This window comes from Triturus cristatus, chromosome 4_1 (assembly GCF_964204655.1).
Source record: "Triturus cristatus chromosome 4_1, aTriCri1.1, whole genome shotgun sequence".
NCBI classification, from domain to species: domain Eukaryota; kingdom Metazoa; phylum Chordata; class Amphibia; order Caudata; family Salamandridae; genus Triturus; species Triturus cristatus.
Genome location: NC_140585.1, coordinates 795,146,136 through 795,171,976, shown reverse-complemented (window position 1 = coordinate 795,171,976; position 25,841 = coordinate 795,146,136). Strand labels below are relative to the sequence as shown.

The window sequence follows — 25,841 nt, the reverse complement described above, 5'->3', positions numbered from 1 at the left end:
GTACAGTAAGGGTACCTCTGCGACAGGCGGTACAGTAAGGGTACCCCTGTCCGGCACAGTAAGGGTGCCCGAGCCAAGGTCCGGGAGCCGAAGGAGGTTCTGTGAAGACCGCGACGGCGCCCCGTTAGTCCTTCGGGCGGTTGGGGGGCCTGACCAACCGGGGGTGTGCCACAACACGCTCCGCCCCCGTCAAAAGGGGCGGGAGTATGCGACAGATCACGTGATCCAAAGGATGATCTGAAAATATGTGCCGCACTGCAGGGCATCGACCCACCGTGCGTGCTGGCTCGCCAGGCGGGCGGAGCAGCGAGGGGCTGCTTGCCCTGGATCGCCCGTAAGATAACCCACTTATCGTCATACTTATGTTGTATGAAATAAACCTGCAGCAGTTCTTCACCCACAATGAAAGTGTCAGTGTAATCTTTGGGTGACGGCTGTGCATGCGTGTTGAGTGGAGCGGATGACGGTGTGGTCACTATGGTGGTGAAGTGACTGACATTTCCATGGTCCGTGGATAGTCAGACAGATGCAAGGAGCAAAGCATTCGGTGAAGCCAGAGCGGATTAGCAGCATCCTACCCAGTTCATGTGTGTGAAAGAACAGCTTTGGCAATGGAGTAGCACTGGCAACTACTTATAATAATAATTCCACTTTTGTAGAGCACAACCTTATCCCCCCAAGGGGTATCCAGGCGCTGGGGGTCGTCGGGGAGTCACATGATCCTGAGCTGAGCAGATCGAACCGTGAGCCTCGCGCTCCAGAGTCAGCTGTTCCGGCAGGAAATGTTTTAATTTGTGCATGAGCCGAACATAATTCAAGGCTGCTTGTGTATTTTGTTCACTTTGTCTCTGTCTGTGACCATGCATAAATGGCGAACGTTAACAATGAAACTGCACTGAAGCATTTGAGCTGAGCCCTGTGTAAGACTCACAAACGGTTATTCTATTTTCCTAAGAATCACTGACAATGTATACTGATATAGCCATAACATTTACAGGCTCCAGCCATGACCTGGTCTTTTTAATGCAAAACAATAATAATAAATAAATAGTCATGTTGGAACAAGTATAGACTTTGATCTGGTATATCTAGTGGCATGGCACAAAATGGCGACATTCCCTTGCAAAGGCAGGTGAAGTCCATTTTATAATTTCATTCAGTCCGTCTGCCTGTCATATACATAAAGGCCTTGGGCCGAGGTTGGCCACCCTGCAGATCTCAGTAAGCAAAGGCTATTTTCGCCTCTTGTTTGGGTCATACAAGTACACTCAACGCTGGGTCACCAAACTGCTAAATGCAATGGCTGTACAGTAGGTGTTTCAGAACTCGGAAAGGCCCCTAATCAAGAACGCACAGAAACCTGCGCAGGCAACAGCTGTCTGAGATGCACCCCAATATCTAATAAACAAAATATGCATGTTGGCCTACAAAATTTAGGGAGACCAGAAGGGTGCATCAGCCAGACTCACCCCGCGCTAATGTAAAAGCAATAAAAGCCAGCATGGACAAGGCATTTCTGTGTTCATTCACTGAAGCTAGTGAAAAAGAGACAAGATCTTTTCTAGCCTGGCCCTAAGACATTTGAATAGCACACCTAAAGAACTGGAAATACTAAGGTCAATAAACAATTTTAAAAAACAATCTTGGAATATTCATGTTGACAGATAGTACATTCAGAAAAATGCCCGGGAATTGTTATTGTCCATCAAATAATGTCACAGCAAAAGTGACAAGTGGCCATACTGTATCCCACCTCTTTCAGTAGATGTCTTCACTGCTTCTGTTCACAACCCTTGCCATGGATGTCCTATGGCACCATTTTGGAAAGTCGGAATGAGCCCCCAGGCTGCCATTGAGGGCTTGATGCTGATTTTTAGGGGAGTCCACACTCTATGCCATTTAGACCGTATTTGCTGCGTTTACAAGCACACAGAAATAAACAGATGAGTGAATTAATGAATGAAGCAGGTTGGTTCTTATAATCTGCTGGTACTAAATTGTAGGGCTATTCACTATGGGATTTGGCAAGTTCACTGAACGTTTGAGAAAGTCATAGCTTCATAGATAATTCGCTAGTCAATAAACATTCAGGCGGGGTCTCCCAAAACTGCCTAGATGGGACAAGGTGTGGACTCCCAAAATGACAGCCTAAGGATAGGGTGCAGACTCCCTCAAAATGGCAGCCTTGGGGTGGGGAGTGAACTTTCCATAATAGCAAGACTTCCACTAGAAGTGGAGTTTACAGAAGCAGGGTGGAATCAACATGAGGGGACATATATATATTGGAAGGGGGTGACTTTCTATGAGTTCATCCCTTAACCTTTGCTGTGACACCACTTATCAGACTTTTTCTTATTCAATCTTAAATTTATTGCCAGGGAGATAATAAGTGGATATATACTGAACTGTCAAATACATCACAGTGCTACAAGTGTTTTCTATAACTGTCTTGTTTTTGATTACGAAATGCCAATAAAGTAGGTTATCAGAAAAAAAAACACTTATCAGATGATTGCATTTCAACCTAAGGCCAACAATATGAAAAGCATGAAATGACCAGAAAGATTTGCATTTTAAGAAACCAAAGAGTCAGTTAAGGCTTGTGTCTTTAGAGACTGACTGTACTACCATTTGGATGCATGTATATACTTCAAACAAATCCAATCCGCCCTCAAGTACATACAATAAACAGAAACAAAATGGAGTAAATGGATATATATGACAATAAAACTTAGAGAAAAGCTGCTGTTTCATCAAGAACTGACATGGTTCGATTGTACCTTTAACATTCGGTAATATCTTTAATGGCACATGCATAGCTCTAGTTTTTAGGAGGTGCAAAAATCCAAATAACCAAGTATGCAAAAAAGGTTCTGTTTCTCAATATACTTTACATCTTCTTAGGTACTCACTTTTGCTTCCAGCGGGCTTGCTCTGAGCAGCATCCTGAGTCCCTCGATCCTTTGAAGCCTCTCCTGGCATCATGCTCTTCCTGTTCTTAATCCTACTGTGCTCGGTGTTTTCAGGAGCCTCCACCTCAGCCTGCTTGACCTCGACATCCTCTGAGAGTTGGGGCATGCCTGGCTTGACTCCTTGGTAGGCCAAGGACTGCCAGTGTCGTTTGGTGTACACGGTGCCCTCGGTGAGCTCTCTCCAGCTGTAGCTCAGCACGTTCACTAGCCCCTGGGGGAACACCAGCTCGAAGCGTGCAAAGAGAAGCAGCATCTTGCTCAGTTCGTAGAGGATGGAGGGCGCGGCGTATTTATACTCATCGAAGGGGTTCATCTGCAGATCGTCGTCCCCTGGGATGAGTGGTGCCGCGGGAACAGGCCTGGGGTGACAGTCCTCAGCGGCATGCCTTAAGGTGGTAGAGTTAACTATTTCAGGAAGAACTGAGTATTTCTCCCTTCGCACTCCATCCTCTTTCCCTTGCGTCACCTCACCTTTTTCCACGTTTGCGCCTACGCTGATAGACTTTCTTCTTTTGCCAAGGCTGATAAAACAGAGAACATGAACATTTCACTTTGTTTCAGAGCACCTGTACATGATATAACATTTTAAGTGGACGATGTTATTCTTTCAGTTGTTATCTGTATTGAGGGGTGAAATGTATCATGCACATGTATGATAAAAGCTTATTTATCCCGGACAACTTAGCCTTGCCAAGCTTTGGTGACATATGAGTGCCGCTGCCCGCGTCCCACGCAGGGGGACATCAGCAGGGCAGCCCTCTAGTGGCCACCCGTCGGAGCCTCCCCCCCCCCCCCCTGCTCCGCCTCTCTCGTGAGGCCGCGCCTCGGGGAGGGGAGGCCCCCAATGGGTTTGGTTTGGGCAGGCGTGCCGCGGGGCTGGGCGAATGTGTCAGTGTAATCTTTGGGTGACGTCTGTGCATGCGTATTGAGTGGAGCGGATGACGGTGTGGTCACTATGTCGCCTGCCTAGGTGTCACCCTGCACAGGGAAGACTAGAACGCCGACATCCTGCCTGAATGCATTCCCCCTACTATAGTACCTGTTGCCACATTACTCTTGTAAACTGTTCCTCTGTATTGATGCACATTTTTCCTTTTTTTCGTGTCAAATTATGGCATGGACCCCTCTGTTGATCCCCTCCTATGAGGGGGAGGAAACAAACCCCCGTTGGTCCTTATCTTGGCTTCTCTGTTGTTGTTTTCCCCTATCCACCACCCTTCTGTTTTGTTTCTTTTTCTTTAAATTGTATTCATTATATATGATAATCATTTAATCTTTTGGGTGTTGCATTAGTGCTACTCATTGCTACTATTGTATAACATACGCATCACACATTTGCTGCATGACTGTAATATGCATTATATGTATAAAAAAAGTCATAAAAAGATTCAAACAAAAAAATGAGGTTCGTCTGCCTATCTTCCTCAATTTCCCACATTTCCTTACCTGTGTGCAGCACGCAAGGAAATCCTTGCTTCCCATATATACTAGCGTTTGAGTTCAGACAAGGTATTTGAAAGGAATACGACATAATGTTTGGGGCTGCATCAGGACACCAAACACCATGCCCAAACACACAGTAGAGAGGACGGCGAAGCCACTTTATTGCAAGAGGGGTGGACCTCCCACTCACCAATCCTTATAGACCCAAAAAACAAGGCTAAGGACAACCATGCTGTCGACCAACAGAGTGGCAGAACAGAGGAGAGTATGGGGGGGCGGGCGGGCCCTTCATACCCGTATGTGTCAGTATATTCAGATCCATGGTGCACATCCGCTGGAGAACTGGAGTCATCACTGAGTGCTCCTCTTCTCCCTTACAGGATAAAGGACCCTGCACTGGTCTATGGGAGCTTGCCATTCCTTCAATGGAAAGTGGGATAATAACCATTTGTCCTTAGTGCATCCATCCGTTGGGATACAGGAGAACCCATTTATCTTTAAGAAAAGACACTGAAGATAAAAGTCCATTCCTTTGATAGGATTGTGACTATAACTTTCTGATTCTTTTGTTTGTGCGATTGTCTTCACTGAAAGACAATCTTTATGATGAATTTAGGATTCGGACTCTGGAGATTGAACTATGAGACTTGACTGTTCACAAATTAACACTTTTTCATTCCCCATTAAATAACTTCCCTCAGACATTTTACAAAGCCTCAGAGTACCAAACACATCTTCAAGATGTTATTCTAAGATAAATTCAATGCAAATGCTTTAAACTACACAACTCTATTCCTAGCCAAGATAGTGCCCAACCTAGTGACTCCATCAACCCCGCTCTCACAGCACATAGCAAGAATACTGATCAACACACCCCAACACTCCCAAGGAAAAGTGGAGCCTTCTGGAACAGTTTCAGATCTCTGTCTGAGGGAGAAATTCAGGAAACCATTCTGTCAATTAAACCTACCACGCACTTTAATGATCCCATTCTCTCCCACCTACAGAAAGATAGCCACCAATCTGTCACTCCCCTATGCACGAAAATTGTAAACGTATCTTTCCAACAAGGATCCCTCCCAGTATGCCTGAAGATGGGGAAAGTATCTCTCCTACTAAAAAACACATGGACGCTTGCCAGAAAGACTTAAACAACTTCGGACCTGTGTCCAATCTGCCTTTCGTAGATAAATTGGTAGACAAATGCACACACAATCAGCTACATAAACACATAAAAAATGTTGAATTGTTAGACAGACACCAATCATGTTTCAGGCCTGGACACAATTTTGAGGCCACCATTCTAAACATCCTAGATGATATACAAACATCACTAGACCAAAATGAATCCTGTCTCCTAACACATTTAAAGTTATCAGCGGTGTTTGATACTGTCTTCAGAATGGGCCTATCAGGAGCCATCCTTAACTAGTTCACCTCCTTCTTGCAGAACCAACAACAAAGAGGTAAAATTGATAACACGCTAGCCTGAGGTAGCAGACATTGACAGGGACGTCCCACAAGGATCAACAATTTCACCAACATACTTCAAACAATACATGGACCCACTCACAGAAATCCTTAAACAATTGAAAATCTTGTATCACATGTATGCTGATGATACTCAACTCTACATCAAACTCTCCGCTCAAAAGAATATCCGGAGATTGGATGATATCCTGAGGAAAACACAGGACTGGCTTGCACACAAACCTCTAAAACTAAATTCGCTGAAAAACAAATTCATTCTTTTCTGTACACTCCTTAGAGCCCAACAACCTCAACTATGAACCCATAACCTCAAATCACTAAACTGCACCTCAACCATCTGTGACTCCATAAAATCACTAGGCATCACACTAGACTCAAATCTAAACATGCAAGCTCACATACAAGCTTCAACCAGAAGCACTGACCTACAGCTGAACCTTCAAAGAAAGCTAAAGCTCTTTTTACCGCTAGGGGACCTCAAAACGGCAGGTCAATCTCTAATGCTCTCATCACTGGACTATGAAATGCCACACTCATAGGTGGCTATAACTCGCTACTACGCAAGTCATTACATCATGTGGCATTACAGCGCGGTTATTACAATGACCGCGTTGTTACCACGCAATGCCATTACTACGCAAGTCCGCAAGTCATTATATCGACTTGCAGTAGATGGCGCGCTGACATTAGAAATATATAATTTACTATTACAACTCCAGCCTACGCAACAGTAGGGAAGGTGTTGAAATAGTACAATATACTATTCCTAATGTTAGCGCGACATCTACTGCAAGTCGATGTAATGATTTGCGTAGTAATGGCATTGCGTGCTAGCAACGCGGTCGTTGTAACGACTGTGTTGTAATGGCATAGTGGTGTAATCACTGCGATGTAAAGGTCGTTTCCCCTCATAGGTCTACCTAAAGCGAGCTGAGCCCCTATGAAAGCGACAATAAATGCTGCGACAATACTTTTAACCAGTACGTCTTTATGATCGCATTTCCCCATCACTAAGAGCCCTCAACTGGCTCCTAGTTGAAGCTATGATTTAACTTAAGGTTGCATGCATAACACACAAAGCGCTATACAATTCTGGTCCTAAATAGATGGCGAATAGGATTAAGCTATCAGGAGGTGGAAGGGTTTCTAGAAGTGCAAAATCCCTCACACTAGAACCAGCCAGATTAAAAAAAGGAAAACACATGGGCACACTTCTGCCGGATCTTTTGCAAAAATATGGAATGCCTTACCACCCTCACAGAGAATTATTGCTTCATTCAGGCTTTTCAAAAAGGAAGTTAAAGCCTTACCACTAGAAAAACGTGTCATAAAAGAACTCTTTGATACTGTAATTCACCCTATTTATATTTCATCCTATTGTTCTTGTGCCTTGCTCTTCTACTTCTATGTACAGCGTATCATAAGAGATAGGTGCTTCAGTCTACTTCAACCCTCATCAGCTCTCTCTTTGTACAGGGCTCCGATACCATGTTGGTCATGTTCATGCTTTATAAAACACTATAAATAAATAAGTAAATGTGTAAAAGTTGGGCGCAGTGTTCCAGAGGTACTCATCTCCCACAGTATCAAAAACACTCAGCTATCCACAAAAGTGTTCACTTCATCCAGCAGGATGCTGGGCCACACCGTGAGGCCAAGGCGCCTACTCAACAGCAAAATGAAGGTGGCATGCAAGGCCATACAGCTGAACGTTTTAGCGGTCGCAAACCCTCTGGATTCCCACAGTAAAACGGTTTGCAAGCGCTAAAAGGTTATTTGGCATGTCCTAAGCCCACTTTAGGAGTCAGCAAACAAAGAATGCCTTGCTGTCTATAGCTGAGATCTCCTTCATTCCCCTTTCATGTGTGAGTAGCACACCTAATCCGGGTTTTAATTTGTAGTCTGGGGTTTGCAGTTGTACATTCCCAGTAGAAACCAAGCAATGCACAAATCAGACTCCCGAGCAAAAAACAGTGTTGGGTGCCCCTACCTGCTGACAACTGCATGAGACATACTGACGTATATGCATGCATAAGGCCTCAAGTTTGGGTTTAGGAAGAAAAATGGACAGACTCATAGAAAGACAATCTAAGATTTTCGGTGCTAGGTAGATGATTGCACTAATGTACACAGGCTACTCCATACCCAAAGCAGACGGCCCCGCCCCACACTTCCACCCTCCTCCCCCTCACCTGTTTAAAAACCCGGCAATCCGAGGGTTCACGCTCAGGAACTTCACGTCAGCAGGAAGCTCCTCCGGCATTTTCTTGGCTCGTTTACTTGCTTTCGTTTTCGGCTGAATTATAAAACAGAAATTTCTAATTAGGAATCAATGTACATTCGAAAAAGACATTTCAATATTTGCTTTGGTTTGAAATAAATACCTGGTCGTAGAAAAAGACGGGCCCCGTGCTGATTAGAACAGAATGCATTGTGTAAATATCTTTGAGTCCCAAATAACTACTAGATAATCTGAAATTGAAAACAACCAATATTAGAATCGCATGTTAAGCAAGTTATGTTGTGCCTTATTTGGGCAATGGGAGGAAATATAGGGAACACCTGAAGGAAAGGCATTCATTCAGCTTTCTGATGAACCAGTGCCCTTATGTATCAACACATTTCCCCAAAGACACTGAATAGGTAAAGCCCTTTGGTAAACTAGAACCAAAATCATTTAAATTAGACCAGATAAAAGATCTGACCGTGAGCATATCACATAGTTTAGTTTATCCGTTTGACTATACAGTAACCTAAGCAGTCTTTAAATGAGGGTCTGTGGAGAGCTACTGATGACATAATTTTGGATTGAGGAGTTGGGGTGGGGGCAGGAATTGGCACAAAATAATCTGTACATGTAGCTTTTAACACTAACATTGTGCCTAATTTCCCACAATCCCACTATCTGTGTGTATGTGTCAGCAAGTCTGTGTAGGGAGAAAAAGGTGTATTATGTATGTGTGATCTAAAGTTCTCTGACACCTTACACTGGTATTAGTAGTGCTATAAAACACATGAAATGCATGTGAGAAAGAGGCTATGGAGAGATGAGGAGCACTGGTGGAGCGTGGTAGAGAGGGAATTTGTGGAGGAGGTTTTTGGGAGGGTGTAGTAATGTAGTCCAGACAGGTTGAAGTATTTCAAGAGGATTTATTGTAAGATGTTAAGTATCCTGGAATAAGCCCCACCAGGAGCAGCCAGCAGGCAGCTCAGCCCCATCATAACTGTGGCTTATCTTCAACCAGCACCCAACATTCCGTAGTACATCATAGTGCAGAAGCATTCCACTAGAAGGGCATTGAGTGGGTAAAAGCAAACATAGAAATATGCAATAGATAGAATACAACATACCTCCTTTTCTTCCACAACAGAAAAACTAAACATAGAAACATAGAAACACCCAAAGGAAAAAGCGTACCAATCATTACCCTCTATCACACCTACTGGCCAGACAGATGTGACAGAAGCCAATGCACAGCATGCAGAAAATACAGAAAAGAAATGATAGAAAAAAATCAGACACATTCCTTCTCTGAGAACACAATGCAATATAAAATGCAGAAAATAGAACAATAAGACTTGAGAAATAAACCGAAAAGTACAAACACAAAAATAGGCACTATTAGTCCATCATCAAACCAACACATAAAAGGAACAAAAGGAATAGTTAGACTGGAAGGATAGGTACTGTTCTTCCCTTCTCCAACGAATACACAAAAGGAACAGGAAGATAGAAAGACTAAGAGAAAACCACCAGAATGTAGAAACACAAATAAGTACTCTTATTCCCTTCTTCATTAAACAACGAGAAAGAGAATAGAAAGATATCAAACAGAGAGGCAGAGGAATAAACAAAAGATCCTTCACACCGCCCTGTAAAACAGCATTAAAAAATTAAATTGAATATTATTGAACATTTGAAAGAGATATAACCCATACAGAGAAAACCTAATAAAATGGAAACACATTGAAAAAGCACGGCTCGATAGAAATTCCATTGAAACCTTGAGAGGGATAAACCCCAAATCGACAACCTTGAAAACATTGAAAAACATTGAATAGTTGAAAAGAAACAACCCAAATTGACAACCTCAAAAGGTCACAAATTGAAAAACATTGAAATATTGACCTTTTACAACTAGAATACATGCAAATTGATAAATCGATATAGATACACATTTCTTACCAAGAAATACTGGACGCATGCATATACCTTGATAATTGAGTACATAAATTGATATGTGCAATTCCTACAGAGAATACTGCACGCATGTAAATGTTTACTATGCAAACTGTACATTGATAATTGAGTACACAAATCGATATGTGCAATCCCTACAGAGAATGCTGCACGCATGTTAACGTTTACCATGCAAACTCTGTACAAGGAACTTTCCATGCACAAAATTGAAAAGTAGAGAAAAATTGAGAAATTGAATTTTGAAAACCTGCAAACCTGTAAAACAGAAAGATGTAAAACCGTGCGTTTAAATATCACAGTGTACATGCCAGTAGATTGAAATTTGAAATTGAAATTGAAAATTGAAATTTTGAAAGGGCATAACCCCATAACCAGGTTCAAACAACTATCATAGAGATAAATTGAAATTTCCAACACCGAAACTTGTGGACACTAGATGAAATAAAACAAGGTAAAATACAATAATAGTATAGTAATGTTTGTCGAAATGTATATCACACAAATTAAACTTGATGACAATGACTCCCTCGTAGGCAACAGAAATATGCAGAGTGTGCACCTTTTGAGTCATTGGAACACCTGTAATGAAGGAATGTTTCTATAATGTCCAAAGGCAGACAAAACGCCACTCACCAAAGTAACACGAACTGGTACCCACAGTCCACTATAGCCACCTTCATCGATGAACCTTGTAGAGTCTACAACGTCGTCCCGTTGACAGAACCTGTTCTGCGTTCTAAACGCCTCACATTGCACATCCATGCAAGCGCATAAATAGTGATTAACAAAGTAGTGTGATTGGCAAAAGAAATGGACACCATGAAGAACTTCAAAATGGCAGCACGCTATTTGCGTCCCGCCGGGTGGCTGACGGCGCGTCGGTACTCACTGTCACTGAGCAGTCGAAAACCTCACTGTTGAGAAGACGATCCCACGGAGGGGAGACGTCACAAGAAAACACTGCACTGGATGCCATAAGGTAGAACCGCATGCACAGCGGCTTAAATAAAAAGCCGACCTCCTATGAACGTTTTACTTGAGCTCCGTTGTGTAAAGCAGACCTCCAAAGAACGTATTTCTAGCGCTCGGTTGTGTTCCCCTAACCATGGGAACACCACCACAAAATGGCTGCTTGACGCTGTGCAAACTTGCGCAATGACGTCCTCAAAGTCCTCCCAGAGTTAGAGAATAAAGGAACTAAAAAGACGCTGAGTGACGATGACGCGTTGATACTACGCTGGGACACATGGAAGTTCGACAACGTCATCAGTCTAAAAATGCCTGCATCAAAGAAGGATCCCTCCGCTGACAAACGGTGAGTCAGGGTACGCGCATACAAATACAGGCACACCAGCAATAGACTCACGGTTAGATTGGATGAAATCGAGTACAAGAGTTCTTAATTGCCGATTTTCTTCATAACAAGAACTCGGAAACACTGGATGGCATCAGTTGGGCTGGCTATGATTTTTTTGAGCTTCATACATTTATGGCAGGAGCTTGAATAATGACTTACATCTTTTCGTAAAGACATAATCTGAACAAGTTTCATCTGTTCTTGAATTAATTATCGCGTTACTTTGTAGACAGCTTTCTTTACTCTGTAATATCTAGGCAAATCCTTACTGTATTTCTTGGATGGTAGATATTAAAGTTGGTGAAGCACAGTTATTTGTATATTTATATTTCGTTTTGCGCTGGAACCAATTACTTGAGATTGAAATAATGTAGATTTTCGTTGAAAGTGTTGAGAAAACACAGGAGTCGATGAAATGTTGAAACAGAATCTGGCTTGAACAGGTAAGGGCGACCGGTGTGATGGTCACTGGTGGGGCTCTGAAGCCAGAGTCTTTGCTTGATGTTTGATGAATGTTGAAAATCTTGCCTTCTTGAAATATAGAGTTCTTGAATTGACGTGTAGATGAATTGAAGTAGATTTAAAATAACTTGCCTTCTTGAAACTTGACTATTTAGTTACCTTCTTGAAACAGCATCTTTAGTTGCCTTTTTGAAACTTGACTTCTTTGGTTGAGCACGTAGGTAAGATCAACTCGTCGCCAAAAAGATGTAGTAATGTAGTCCAGACAGGTTGAAGTATTTCAAGAGGATTTATTGTAAGATGTTAAGTATCCTGGAATAAGCCCCACCAGGAGCAGCCAGCAGGCAGCTCAGCCCCATCATAACTGTGGCTTATCTTCAACCAGCACCCAACATTCCGTAGTACATCATAGTGCAGAAGCATTCCACTAGAAGGGCATTGAGTGGGTAAAAGCAAACATAGAAATATGCAATAGATAGAATACAACAGAGGGATGGGTGCCAACAAAGATTGTCACACTGGGCACCACCAGTGCTAAAGCTGGCCCTGAATGGAACCACTAAAGAGCTTCAAACCAGAAGAAAGATGCCCTGCTTTCTGGATTTAGCAGAATACTGGGCTGTGTGCTACATGTCTTCCAAAATACAGAGAACAAAATTATAATCAAAAAGATACAGTTTATATCATCCAGTAGCAGACTGGCCTACGGGATACAAGCAATTCCTTTAAAAAGCCCAGGACTGGGGCATACTGGACACCTGTCACTCAGGGATGCCTGTGGGGGTTCTCACCTCCGGATAGATGAAGCAGAGCCAGTAACAGGCAAGTAGATATACAAATCAGGCAGAGTATCCCTCGGGCTGAAAAAGCCAGGCGAGTCTGGGCAAGCCGAGAAGTCAAGTGGAGTCTGGGCTATTTCTCAACAGGTGTGAGGTCACTGTGAATGGTCAGTGGATTTGCGACATAATTATTTACTTTTCAGTCCAATCCTGGACTACTTTCTGAAAGGTGTGGATCTGTAACATATAAAATGCTTGTGGTGCTGTGACAGTCACACGGAGGGAAGCCTGGAAGGTTTTTTTAAAGGCGGAGTAGTGTTGACTGCAGGGGAATGCGATGTGCCAATGGAGAGGTGTTTCTTAAAGGGGCATGGTGGTGCTGTCTGAGGAAACAAGCATTGGCAAAGACTATAGGTCTTGCCTTTGCAATGTGTTTTAGTCATGTTGTGCACCAGCGTGGCTGCTGTTCAGCAGGGCTAAATGTTAGAGGCATAGAGGAGAATGGCGAGGAGTGGAGTGTAGTGGAGTGGCGTAGAGTGGAGTGAGTGGTGTAACATGTTAAGGAGAAGCATAAAGTGAAGGGTTGTGGAGTGACTTAGATAGAGAGGAGTATTGTAGAGTGGATTGTAGTTGAATGGAGTGTCACAGAGTGGAGTGTTATGTAATCTCGAGGAGTAGAGTGGAGTGTCTTGGAGTACAGTGGAGTGGCATAGAGTGGAGTAGAGTGTTGTAGAGTGGAGGGGCTGGAGGGGAGTATAGTGTCGTAGAGTGGAGAGTAGAGTGAAGGGTCATAATGTAGGGGTCAGAGTGGAGTGTTATGGAGTGGAATAGAGTGGAATGGGGTAGAGTGGCATAGAGTGGAGTAAAGTAGGGTACAGTAGAGTAGGGTGGTGTAGTGGCGTACAGTGAAGTGAAGAAGAGTAGGGTGGAGTGGCGTAGAGTGGAGTGGCATTGAGTGGAATAGAATAGAGTGGCGTGGAGTAGAGTGGCCTAGAATGGAGGAACTAGAGGGGAAGGACCTAGAGTGGAAGGACCTAGAGTGGAAGGACCTAGAGTGTCATAGAGAGCTGTGGCGCAGAATGAAGTAGAGTGTCCTCAAAAGGCGTGGTGTAGAGTGGAATAGAGTGGCATAGATTAGAGTGGCATGGGGTGATGCACATAGAGTGGAGGGGTGTAGAGTTGCACAGAGTGGATTACTGTGTCCTAGAGTGGAGTGGCGTAGAGTGGGGTAGGCATGGTATGGAAGGGCACTGCCATTACAGACAACACATTTTCAACTGAAATCACAATTACATTTTCACAGACATACAGTTTTACTGATACAATTATACAGTGCACAAAAGATAATGTGTGGAAATGACATCACCTAGAATACTGATTTGTTTTGAACGTATCAAAATCTTTGTTTTCAGCACACTTCAGAATTACAAAAAACGTGCTTAACTTATGCTTTGCTAATTTGTATATATTCTGAAATATTTGCACAGTTCAATTACAGACATTTACATTTTGTTGTGTGCTAGAAAAAAACCATTTCCTTCCACACCTCCAGATTGTGAGATAAATCCTTTCACTTCGAAGTCAGAGAAAGAAAAGTCAACACCAAGCTCCCTCGGAATACAGAGCCTGACATTTGACCTCTGTCTTTGAATGCACAGAAAATATGACAAGAACAAAATTTAAAGGCCTGTTTACAGAAAGAGATCACTTATGGTAAAATACAGTAAAAAGGCTGTGCTTCACAGGAGGGACAAAGACATACTAGACAGCCTAAAACAAATAAAGACATCAAAAAGAAAGCAAGCTAATGTGAGTTACAAACCACAAAGTCAATGGTAAGTAATGGTCGGAATGCATTCTTAGGTCAGCTTTCAGAATGTCCCCAAGAAGTCCTTAGCAATCAGACAGCTGCACTGTCTGGTAGACTTCGATCTAAAAAGTGACCCTGCACGCCCATCTGTCATCCAAGCTCCCAATTTGTCATGGGCTTGCACTTCCTGTGATTCAGAGTGAGATTCTTAGGCCAGGTAAGCCTATGCCAAAGCAGCACCTAGCGGTTATCATTGGTGCATCAGGCGTAGTGGCGCCAGAGCTCATGGGAAAGGGGGTCCACTGTACCCCAGTTATGCTGTCTTTTACTTCCCAAACTAGAACACTGCAGCTCGTTTTCTTTGCTTGAATTATGGGCAATAACAAACTTGGCAAACCACAGACAAGAAAGCACATAGGAAGCGTCACCTTTTCTTAAGATGTGTAGATGAAGAACTCACTCAACATATCAAAGACAATAACCTTCTGGACAAATTCCAATCTGGCTTCCATCAAGGAAGCAGTGCTGAAACAGTACTACTTCAGGTTGTCGATGATGCTATTTGAGTCCTAGACTTGTGGATCTCCAGCCCTCTTATTCTTCTCAACTTGTCGGCAGCATTTGATACAGTCAGAGGCGTCACTATGGGGGTGCGGGGGGTGCGGACTGCACCGGGTTACACCCTCACATGGGGTGACACCAACAGGGCCGGTGTGTGCAGAGCAACCTAACCTTTCAGGAGGAGGAGGTGCCTGTGCGCAGTGCGCACTGTCTCCTCCTCGGCCGCGCCTGCGCGCCTCTCTAGGCCCAGGTGCAGGCGGCTGGTGTCATTCCTGCATGCGCATTGGGCCCTAAAAGTGCGCATGACTGGCCTGCAGCAGCATCACGAGTGACGAGGAGCAGTGGCACTGTCTTGACCACCGGTTTCTGGGCCACCATAATTTAATTTTATTCCTAAACTAGCCGCCGACTTAATCCCCCCTGTCTGCCACCAACACAGCAGATGAGTTTCTCCGGCACCAATGGATTAATGATCATGGGTGGTGGTCAAGCGGTTATGCTGCCTGTGCTCTGTGTTGTTGTGAGTGAGTGACTTTTGGGACTTCTTGAGCAGGGCGCAGGGCGGAGCGTGGAGGCAGTGTGGAGCGAGGTTGCCTGCCTCTGATCACTGATGACGTCTTCTACGAGTTGTGGGCCCATCTTCTGAGCTGTCGGGAGGCCTGCAAAGACGACTTTCAGGCACAGCAGCTCTGTGTACATGCTGAGGACTCTCGCCTGCTAGCGAGGCAGTTCTTCTCTTACTGAAAACAGTGACTGCAAGACGGGGTTCTCACTCTCTTTCCTCTCTTTCTTTTATTTGCTCCCCTGTGAAATGGATCCAAAAAAGAAAATCACTTTTGCTGGAAATCAATGTCGTATTTTTCTGACAATTAATTCCAAAGTGCAGCATCGGGAATAAAAGTTTAAAAATATGAAAAATAAATAACTAAATAAAGTAAGACAGAGTGGTAACAAACTGGCCAGATTGATTTTATTCACACCCAAACACATTAGCGCCACTTTTACAGAGTTTGCCAGTGAAGCGCTATTTTTGGTGTCTTGGCTTTGTTTTCCCTAGGCTTGGAACTAGTGCACCAATCCTGGAGGTACTGCAATGTGAGGATTGAAAAACAAAATGTGTACTAATGCTCTGCATCTAGGGATGTTGTCTCTTTTTACAATACTGCTTACGTTTTGTAAGGATATAAGCAATGGCCATTGAAATGGGCCCATTCAGGGCCCTGTTGTCATGTCCTTAACTTTTCAGGCAAAAGCACTTACTGATTTCTGAACAGTGAGTGTAAAAGCGTTAAGGTAACCATGTTGCTCCTGCTTACATTTCACATGGTTTGCAAAAATTTTCATTCCCTATGATTGTTTGCTTTTTCCAGGATGCTGTCACTTTTTTTTTGTAGGCCACATATTGCTCTTGCCCAGTGCGTAATTTATATTGAGCCGCATCCAGGTGTTTATAGCTGGCAACAATTGGGTTGTAGTTGAAGGCAGTCTGAGTTTTTCTCAGTGGGGCAGTATGGTGTTCAGTGGGGGAGAGGATGTGGCATTATGGCCAGAGCTGCTGAATTTGGAACTGGGGAACCAGGTTCAGCCTTAATAACCAGTCCGCCAGACCACTCTCCTGAGAGAGCACTATCTCATGCTAGACCTTAGAAGGCTTCGCAAGACATTAGAATCCCCGGTGTCGTAGCACCAGCAGGTGGACCCTAGCATGACAAGTGTAGGTTAACCTTCAAGGCTTGTCCACCACTATTCATACTGAAGTTCACCTCCAGTCTTGCGGGCAGGCCTATTAAGCGGCACACCCTAGAACAACAGTGACCCTGTCACTGAGATCGGAGGGCCCTTGAGAAGGGCCAGCTCTAGGGCGGTGCAACCGGTGTGACCGCACCAGGTGCTGACTTTAGGTGGAGGCATCATTTTTGCAAGTATATTATGGTTTTAAAAGCTCTTGCTGCCTCCTTCCTGGCCTCCAGCAATTTTCGGTAACAATAAAAATGTCATGATGACTCTGGTGATTAATGTCAGTTGGACCCCTTATGTGGGAGGCTAGAGGCGGCAGGCAGACTTGCGGAAGTCTCTCCCAACCTAGTTTACTTGGTAATACCCCATGCCAGCCGCGCAGTCGGTTTTTGCAAAGTTATTGACATGCAATCTGCCCAACACGGGAGATGCATGTCGAGGTACATGGGGAGACACCAAGTGATAGCCTAACATTTGGAGTGGAGCCGGGGGGGTCCCCCATTAGTACCCTTTCCTTACCTACTACCTCTAGGGGGCAAACATTGTTGGCCTGCTCCGAAGCACTTGAGCCGTCTCTGCCTAGTAGGGAGTCACTGGAGGGGGACATTCTATCTATAGAGGCTGTGGCGTTGTCAATCACCGAGGTGGCTATGACCTCCGCCAGTGCCCCTCTTGCAAGAGAATTAGCAATGGGGCAGGAAGGGGGTGTTAGTGTCCCATTGAAGGTAGTTGGTTGGAATATAGCCGGCCTTGCTCGAAATATAGGCATACCAGATTGGAATGTTTTGATAGAATCGTTTGGGATTTGCTTGTTCCAGGAAACTTGGTGCCTGGAACCACAACACAAGATGGGTTACACCACCTACTTTGTCCCCGCCATACGTCCAAATGGAGGGAAGGGGCGTCCCTCGGGAGGGTTGATAATCTGGGTAAGCATCTCCTTGCGGTACTCCATTAAATCTATAGCTATGAAGTCTCCTGATCTCCAGAGACTAACAGTGAGAGGATCATGTGGAGGGAGAGTGCTCAAAATTTTTAACATCTATGTCAGAGGTGCACGGGGCGGTTCGTCCACTTTGCCATCAACTGGCATTGACGAGGAACTAAGAAATGTTAAAGCTGATTCCTTTGTTATGTTAGCTGGAGACCTTAACTGCACGTTCGAATCCCTTGCTGTGGACGATGTGTTGGGCAATAGAGATGATGACGTTAGGAGAGGTATTCCATCGCTGCAATTAACGCCAATCAGGAGATGGAATCAAAGTGCCATCGATCTTAATGCCCTTTGGTTGGAGCATTGCCTCAGAGCAACCAATGGTAGGTCTAATTCAGACCAATTGGGGGCCCACTCGTTCAACAGAGTAGGGCATTCCTCACGGATTGACTATATTCTGCTGAACTATTGTTTGTGGCCTCACTTGCTGGACATGGCGGTCTTGCCGTCCATTGACAGTGACCACAACCCGCTGTCCCTGTCCTTGTCCCCTCTGTGGCTGGGACATTCCCCATCCCTAATTCCACACGTGTGGAGAACTACACACGAAGTGTGTCCCTCTAATTGTGGAAGGCGCCTGAAATGGAATAATATTGTTGGTAAAGAAGGAAAGATCTTGGAGATAAATTCTATAATGGCAAATATCCCTCCACGTTTAGACTCTCCCTCTATCAGTGCGCAGGAGGTCTCTACCCTGTTTGCCCAAACCACGTGCACCTTAGGCGAATTGTTTCTAGCCCACAATGCGGGGAAAAAGCTTAACAAAAGAGGTGGCACGCAGGGTAATGCTGGGTGGTTCTCACCTGCTTGTCGAGACGCTAAAAGGGAACTAATTAAGGCGGTGAAATCCAAGAATAGAGCCCTGTTCAGTGTCGCAAGGGGCAAGAATGGGAGAACCAGTTTTGGTACGACCTGAAGGCCGCTAGCCTAAGGAAGGACTCGAAGGGTTTTTGGGACCTACTAAGAGCTAGGGATAAACCTGTGAACTCATTAATTACATGTAATATACCAGAGGGCGCGTGGTTTGACCACTTTTCCCAGCTCTATACAGTGGTCCCGGGTAGGGGGCCAAGTTCCCTAGAACAGTACCCCTCAGTATCCTGTGAACCTAACGATGAGCACCTGTTCACAGCTAAGGAAGTGATAGGGGCGATTAAATGTCTAGTCCCCAACAAAGCAGCAGGCCCGGATGGCATACCAGGGGATTTGCTATGCATCAATCCGGTGGAGTGGGGAAAACTCATTGCTGCCCTATTGAACGCTAGTTTTGATGGGGCAACTTTCCCGGACTCATGGAAAGGCGCTGAAGTCGTTCCAATTTTCAAAAAAGGGAGCCGGACCGACCCAGCTAATTACCGACCCATAAGCCTTTTAGACTCCTCGCAGAAAGTGGCGGGAAAAGTGGTTCTGGGTAGGATACTACACTGGGTCGAGGAAAAAGGCATTCTCTCTGACTTTCAGGCCGGATTTAGATCAGGTATGGGGACGATAGAGCAATCTTTCCGTCTTTTGATGCTGTACTGGAAAGTGGTTGCACTGGGCAAAGGCAGCCTGTATCTTGCCTTTATAGATCTGCGGACTGCCTTTGACCTGGTCCCACGTAGCCAACTTTGGAGTGTGCTTAATGACTTGGGCATCCCACCATACCTTCTAAACATTTTGGTAAAATTGCATGCCGACAACTTTGCACAGATCAGGTGGGGTAATCAGGGACAAAAAACAGCTTGAATACCTGTAATAGAGGGGTACGCCAGGGATATGTCCTAGCCCCCACTCTGTTTTCATTGTATGTAAATGGAGTGGTGGAGCATCTGCTGAAAGTTTCAGCAGACGCACCTTCCCTGGCTGGCAGTAGAATACCTACCCTCCTATTTGCAGATGATACCCTCCTGATCTCTAAAACCCCGGTCGGCCTGCAGAGCCTGCTAACTAACTTCAAATCCTTCTGTGATGCAAGGGGGTTAGTTATTAATACAGAGAAAACTAAGTATCTGGTTCTTAACCCACCGAAAAAGTTAGCCAATTCACCGACCCTAGATTCTGTCTCCCTCGAGAGGGTCACCGAGTTCGACTACCTTGGCATTCGCCTCTGTGATTCGATGAGTTGGAAATGCCACCTCCAAAAGATGTTGCTGACTCACAAGAGGGTGGTGGGCGTCCTTCTTAAGGAACAACGTGCATCATCCCTAAAACCTATTGCACCCTTATTAGACATCTACAGGGCAAGGGGTGTTAATGCAGCACTATATGGGGCCGAACTCTGGGGGGTACACAAGGCTGATCAGTTATCCCGCTCAGAGAGCAAATTTTTCAAAGATTTAATGGGGCTCCCCTATAGTACCCCAACCCTCCCACTGCTTTTAGACATGGGTACTCGATCAATTAGTGATCAGGCTAGGCTTCGCCCCCTTCTTTTATGGGCGAGAATTTGGAGAGTTCCAGAAATGTCTAGCTACGCAGATGGCCTAACCGATGTGTTGGGGTCACCCGGCTGGTCCAAGATCCATTGGTTGAGGGAAGTAAAGCGTCTTCTTATCAACTTGGGCCTTGGTGATGCTTGGGACAATAGAACTGCTCCCCCAAAGTCCGTCCTGAAGAAAATTTACTGGAGTTGGGTAGCTGATGGCAGGAGTAGAAATGCTAACTTGTGCAGGACCACCTTGGATGTCCTTTTGGTAAAAGACATGCCCTTTGGTGAACCATATCTGGATATTATTACAAAGCGTAGGGACAGGGCTTTGTACTTCCAATTTAGGATAGGACTACTCCCCGTCGGGGATCTAACCTCTAGATGGAAGGCCCCGGCCCAAACAATTTCTTCTTGTCTGTTCTGTGAAGACAGGATAGAGTCAGTCCCGCATTTGTTCTTTGTATGTCCGGCCTACGTAGCTCCCCGTAACAGATGGCTTAAACCACTCTGTAGAGAACTTGGAACAAGATATCACAAGGAGGCCCTACGTATACTGAAAAACGACCCTCGGCCTCTCTTTGCTTGCGGTTTAGCCAAGTTCCTAGGATGGGCTTGGCGCATTAGATCAGTTAGGCTTTCGTATCTTGTTTAATTCGCTTTTTAAAGTATTTTTACCTAACTTATTGGGGCCATGCGTTGTATGAATTGTATGGTTATTTTCTATGTATTGGCTCCTTTTATTGTTTTATTGTTCTTATGTCTTGTACTGCTTTTTAAGATATTTGTCATATCGAAATAAAGCCTAATGATGATCTTCCTAGATAGAGATCGGAATTTTGTCTAATGGAAGATTTGACTCATGGAAAGGTAGCTCAGAAGGTTAGTGTACCTGCTGCAAAGAACATGTACCATGCATATCACAAAGTGCACATAATGTAAATAGGCCAGTGGGCTACTGCTTTTGTCAGAGAGATCCTTTTGTTACTTGCAGTTTATAAGTTAAAATCCTAACATAGAACAGTGAGCTATTAACTGTCATCTACTCCGCAGCAACACAAGTCACATTTTTAATTAACTTTTGATACGTTTGAGCTACAAACAATGTATTAATTTAAATGGTCAGATCATGCTGCAGATCTTGCATTATGAGGCAAATATGGCAGAGCCATTATTATTTAGAAAGCATTTGAAAACTAGGATTTTTAGCCATTCATGTTTGAACTGCTGTTTTGGAAGAGGGGGAAGTGCTGATGACAGAAACTCCATGGCTTGGAGACAAATGGCTTGTGCTTCCACATTTTATCGTATTTGGGGACATTCTGTGATTAGAAGCATATCCCACTTTGTGAATACATTTTACTGTCAATAACTCATTATAACCTTAAATCATGTGTATCCATTGGTTGATATAACTGGGCAGTGAAACCAAACAAATAGAAAAAATGGGGATGTTTGCGCATTCTGGCCACACCTCTAACTCCGCCCACTGATCCAATCCTTGGGTTATTCCCGCCCTCTGATTCTCCGCCCACAGTTCCCCTACTTTTTTTTCCCCACTTCGACCACTGATATATCGTGTTGCTGGATAGTGGGAACACCACACCAGTACAAAGTACCATACCTATGATATTATAAATTCCAATAAACTGTTGACTAGCAGGTAGCCCACTGTACAACCTGATTAATGAGTCATTATCACACTGTTATTAACAGGCACATTTTGTAAATATAGGACCTACATTTACAAATGTTACTAAGGCTTCTGTATGGTCCCGTTATTTGCCAACTGTGTCCACTGGCGGACTCGGAGCGGAGGAGGTCCATGCGGTAAGTCGTGAGGTAGTGACACCATGAGTTACCCGCACTGGGTGACACCAACCCGTGTGACGCCACTGGATACAGTAAATCATCGCAGGCTTTTAGACACACTAAAACAAAATTAGTTAGGACCACACCGACAATGCCTAAAATGGTATGAATCCTTCCTCATGGGAAGATCACAGAGAATCAATATTGACAACTGTCTCTCTTTTACCAAAGGCCGCCGATCAAGAAGTTCCACAGGGTTCTATCCATGCTCCTACCCTGTTCAACCTCTATATCGAACCTCTGGGAGTTCTATTAAGAAAGGTCGGGATCCTCTACCATCATACTGATGACACCCAGCTCTACTTAAAGGTCTCATCCACAAATGGCAACTCTCATCTTGCTAACACCTTAAACTTAGTTCAAGATCGGATGAATTCCCACAACCTAAAACTGAACCCTTCCAAAACTGAATTGCTCCTCATTTCCTCTTCGAACTCATCACCGTCTGTACAATCCTGGAAGGATTCACTCAACAGCAAACCCATCATCGTTGACAGTGCCAAATCTCTGGGAGTCACTCTGGATAAAAGGTTTATCCTTCAAACCCAAATCAGCACCATGGCCAGGAGTGCGCGATATCAACTAGGAATCTGCCACTATATTCCTGAACAAGATCTGAAATATCTTGCTCAACCACTGGTTCATTCCAGAATCGACTATTGTAATTCTCTTTTAACAGGTCTCCCCAAGACCTACCTCACCCCTTTGAATTCAGTTCTACATTAAGTAACATGCTTCGTCTATGGGGAGAAATGAAACAACCATATCTTACTGATGCTTGTCACTCTTCTCTGTCTCACCATAGAAGCTAGGGCGATTCATAAGACTGCCTTTTTCACTCAGAAGACCTTGCATACATGTACTCCTCGCTACCAAATAAACAAACTGAGGCTTTCAGGAGGCTCCAGACTGTTGTGAAATGCTCAAGCAATGTTGTTAGAACCTCCGACCTTTACAAAGGCACAACTCAGGTCACAATCTTTCTCGAGTAGTGCAACTAGGATATGGAACTTCTTGTCCCCGAAACTCCGCACCACTACCTCATTGTCGATCTTCAAAACAGCGCTGAAAGCCCTTCTCCTCAGGGCGCAGGTCCTATAAAAAGAAGTGGCGAGACTGACCAAGTTTGGCAGTATGCAAGTGACATCATGACACGTGCCAACACAGCGCATGACTTCATGATGCGTGGCATGCCACATGGCATCACAGGAAGTGACCTCACTGGAAAACTCTGCATTAGGATGAGTAGCACTATAAAAGAAATAAAATAGTGCTATTTGTATTGTTATTTGTGTAAATACTGGGACAGACCATCTGACATTCTTACAGTGCATGCACTTATATACAGGGACTGAAAAAAGTAAAAAGCATGCATCTCTCAATTATCTGTGACGAGATAAGAAGCTGTGTGCTTCTGTTTCCTCTCCTGTCAGGCCTCCTCCCGTCCATACTCGATCAAAAGAAGGCTTGATGGCCCCTTAACTTCTGCCTTTATCTTTCGCACAGCTGGAGGTGTAAAAAAAGCCCCCCACGTTGCTGCTGAGAATGAAAAGCAGACAACGTGCAGGAGCTGCTGAACGTGTCCCGGTGTCTGAAAATGACACTTGGACAAGTTCAACATATTTCTGTGGGGCCCAACTTCTTAGCAGGGGAGACAGTGTCCACCCGGTGAAAATAGTGGGTGGGCGCCGTTTATCCGCGTGTACCCCTGACTCGTGCCCTGCTTCTCCTACAAGGACATTTTGCCCAGCTGTCCCCTAGACCAAACCCCCCCCCCCACCAAGATAATTTGCTCTCCCAAGACTGAGACTAAATGCACTACTCCTGTCTCACCTAATCTAGCATTGCTGCTATTACATACAATACGTACCCCCTCTTACAATCTGTAAGTCCGTGCCTTTGGAATGATGGAAACTAGAAACTATCTGTATGTTGCGACCAGATACTATGTGCCTCTTGTAATGATAATAACTAGCAGCTGGTTGTAACTTTGTATCTCTTGTAAAGAAACCTGTTTATTATAAAGCTCTCCAACACCTTTGGGTGATGTCCACAGTTGTATATAAATAAACAAATAAATAAATCCACTGGACCTTGTAATTACTATTATGTCCAGAATGGAAGGGCCCAGGTATCACCAGAAGAAGAAAGTCACAGACAAATGATGATTCCATTGGTAAATGCCTAGGTGACTCCAACTTTGGCAGAGGCCCACAGGGGAAGGAAGAGTTCGGCAAGGCGAGGGTATCCTTCAGAATGTAAGTAAACATGTATACATGATGTGAAAAGCAAAACTACAATTGTGTCGGTATGCAGTGAAAGGTCACGACGTGATTGTCGGGTGCCTATCCCAAGTACGACAAACAGACTCTTCCATCACGCACGCTGCATTATACCACACACTATACCAACCACGCACGACAAACACCGCCCGGCCATACTCAAACAGTTGTACAATTACAACCCGATGCAAGTGAGTAACCAACCGGGCCCGGAAGACCACTCAAATCTAACGCGAGCGTTAAACTTCAGCTACTGGAGAAAATGGGATAGCGAGCGGGTTATCCATGCAAGACCACACTTCCCAGAATGCACGAATCATGATTCACAACCGGACGATCTGCTCACATGGGGCATGGTCTTCCTGTGAGCTCTGTGAAAACTGCACTGAGTCATTCACGGTGCAGTTCCCATGTTCAATGTCTGTAGAGCATTTCTGTTTGAGGCGCTCGGAAAATACAGAAGTGTACATACAGCAGGTACCTGGAAAGGCTCTTCCTGTGTCCCGTGGTGGGAATGGTCGCTGCAATGCCCCCCCAGTGACGGTCTCCTCACGCAGCCGGAGAGCTGAGAGCCTCTCTCACGCGCCGGTCGCCGCCAGTGTTTCTGTGCTCGGAGTTTGAGGTCGAGCCTCGTTGCCTGGTTACCCGTCCCAGGCTTTGAAATGCTGCCTTTTTGTCTGACACTCACGAATGCAAGCTGGGCTATTTTGTATTCTTTCGTTTGTGATTTCTGCAGGTGACCGCCGGCGAGGACCCCTAAGATCACGGAGTGTCGGCGCGTGCATATTTTCAGTTAAATCAATTATTTTTCTGCTTAAGTGCAACTCCACCAGAGGTGCACAGTGAACGTAACGAATATGTAGAAACATGCACACAGACATTTAAAAACGTTTGCTCTCCAAATGATGGTTGTCTACTATAGGGGGACCAGATCTTGAGAACCAAAAACCGCTACATTTTGCAATTTTACATTAACTGAGAGGCGCAGAGGCCAGCTCTCATCAACACAGGAATACAGAAGAGGCACTAAGAAAATAAGCAAAATGTAATTTTTAAAACCATCATCAATTGATTATTTATAACAGCTACTAACTAGCACAGCTTTAGAACACCTAAACAGTGTCTTTCACTGTTTTCAGTCGACGTCCTCTAAAAACTGGGACATGAGCCAAAATTGCCGAAATCTGCGGGGACAGCAGGTGGAAAACAGGGTCTGTCCCGGCAAATGCGGGACCCCTGGTCCCCCTAGTCTACTAAGATCCACTCTGTAACTCGTGTGTCCCTTGGTCTGATATGCTGATCCGTGATTGGCCGTCAGGTGCATGATGTTGACGATGGGGTGGGGAGGGAAGGACTATATTTGAATGAAAAGATGGAGTGAAGGGCAATGGTAACTAAATAAAGCCACCCGATACATGTATGTCATCTGGGGCACCACTTTCCAGTGCTGTGCCTTCATTCACAGCCCACTGC

The 25,841-nt window shown here is 44.6% G+C and overlaps 1 protein-coding gene across 1 annotated transcript in view; it reads right to left on the bottom strand.

Annotated features, from left to right (window-relative positions):
- Window positions 1–25,024, bottom strand: part of LOC146855554 (uncharacterized) — a 421,570-nt gene extending 396,546 nt beyond the window's left edge. Inside the window, exons 1-4 of the mRNA XM_085653381.1 lie at window positions 24,841–25,024; window positions 8,291–8,378; window positions 8,099–8,202; window positions 2,913–3,493 (exon numbers count right to left, since the gene is read on the bottom strand). Coding sequence (XP_085509507.1) covers window positions 2,913–3,493; window positions 8,099–8,202; window positions 8,291–8,338 — 733 coding nt within the window. The 5' untranslated portion in view covers window positions 8,339–8,378; window positions 24,841–25,024. The remainder of the gene's footprint in view (window positions 1–2,912; window positions 3,494–8,098; window positions 8,203–8,290; window positions 8,379–24,840) is intronic.
- Window positions 25,025–25,841: the final 817 nt, after the last annotated feature.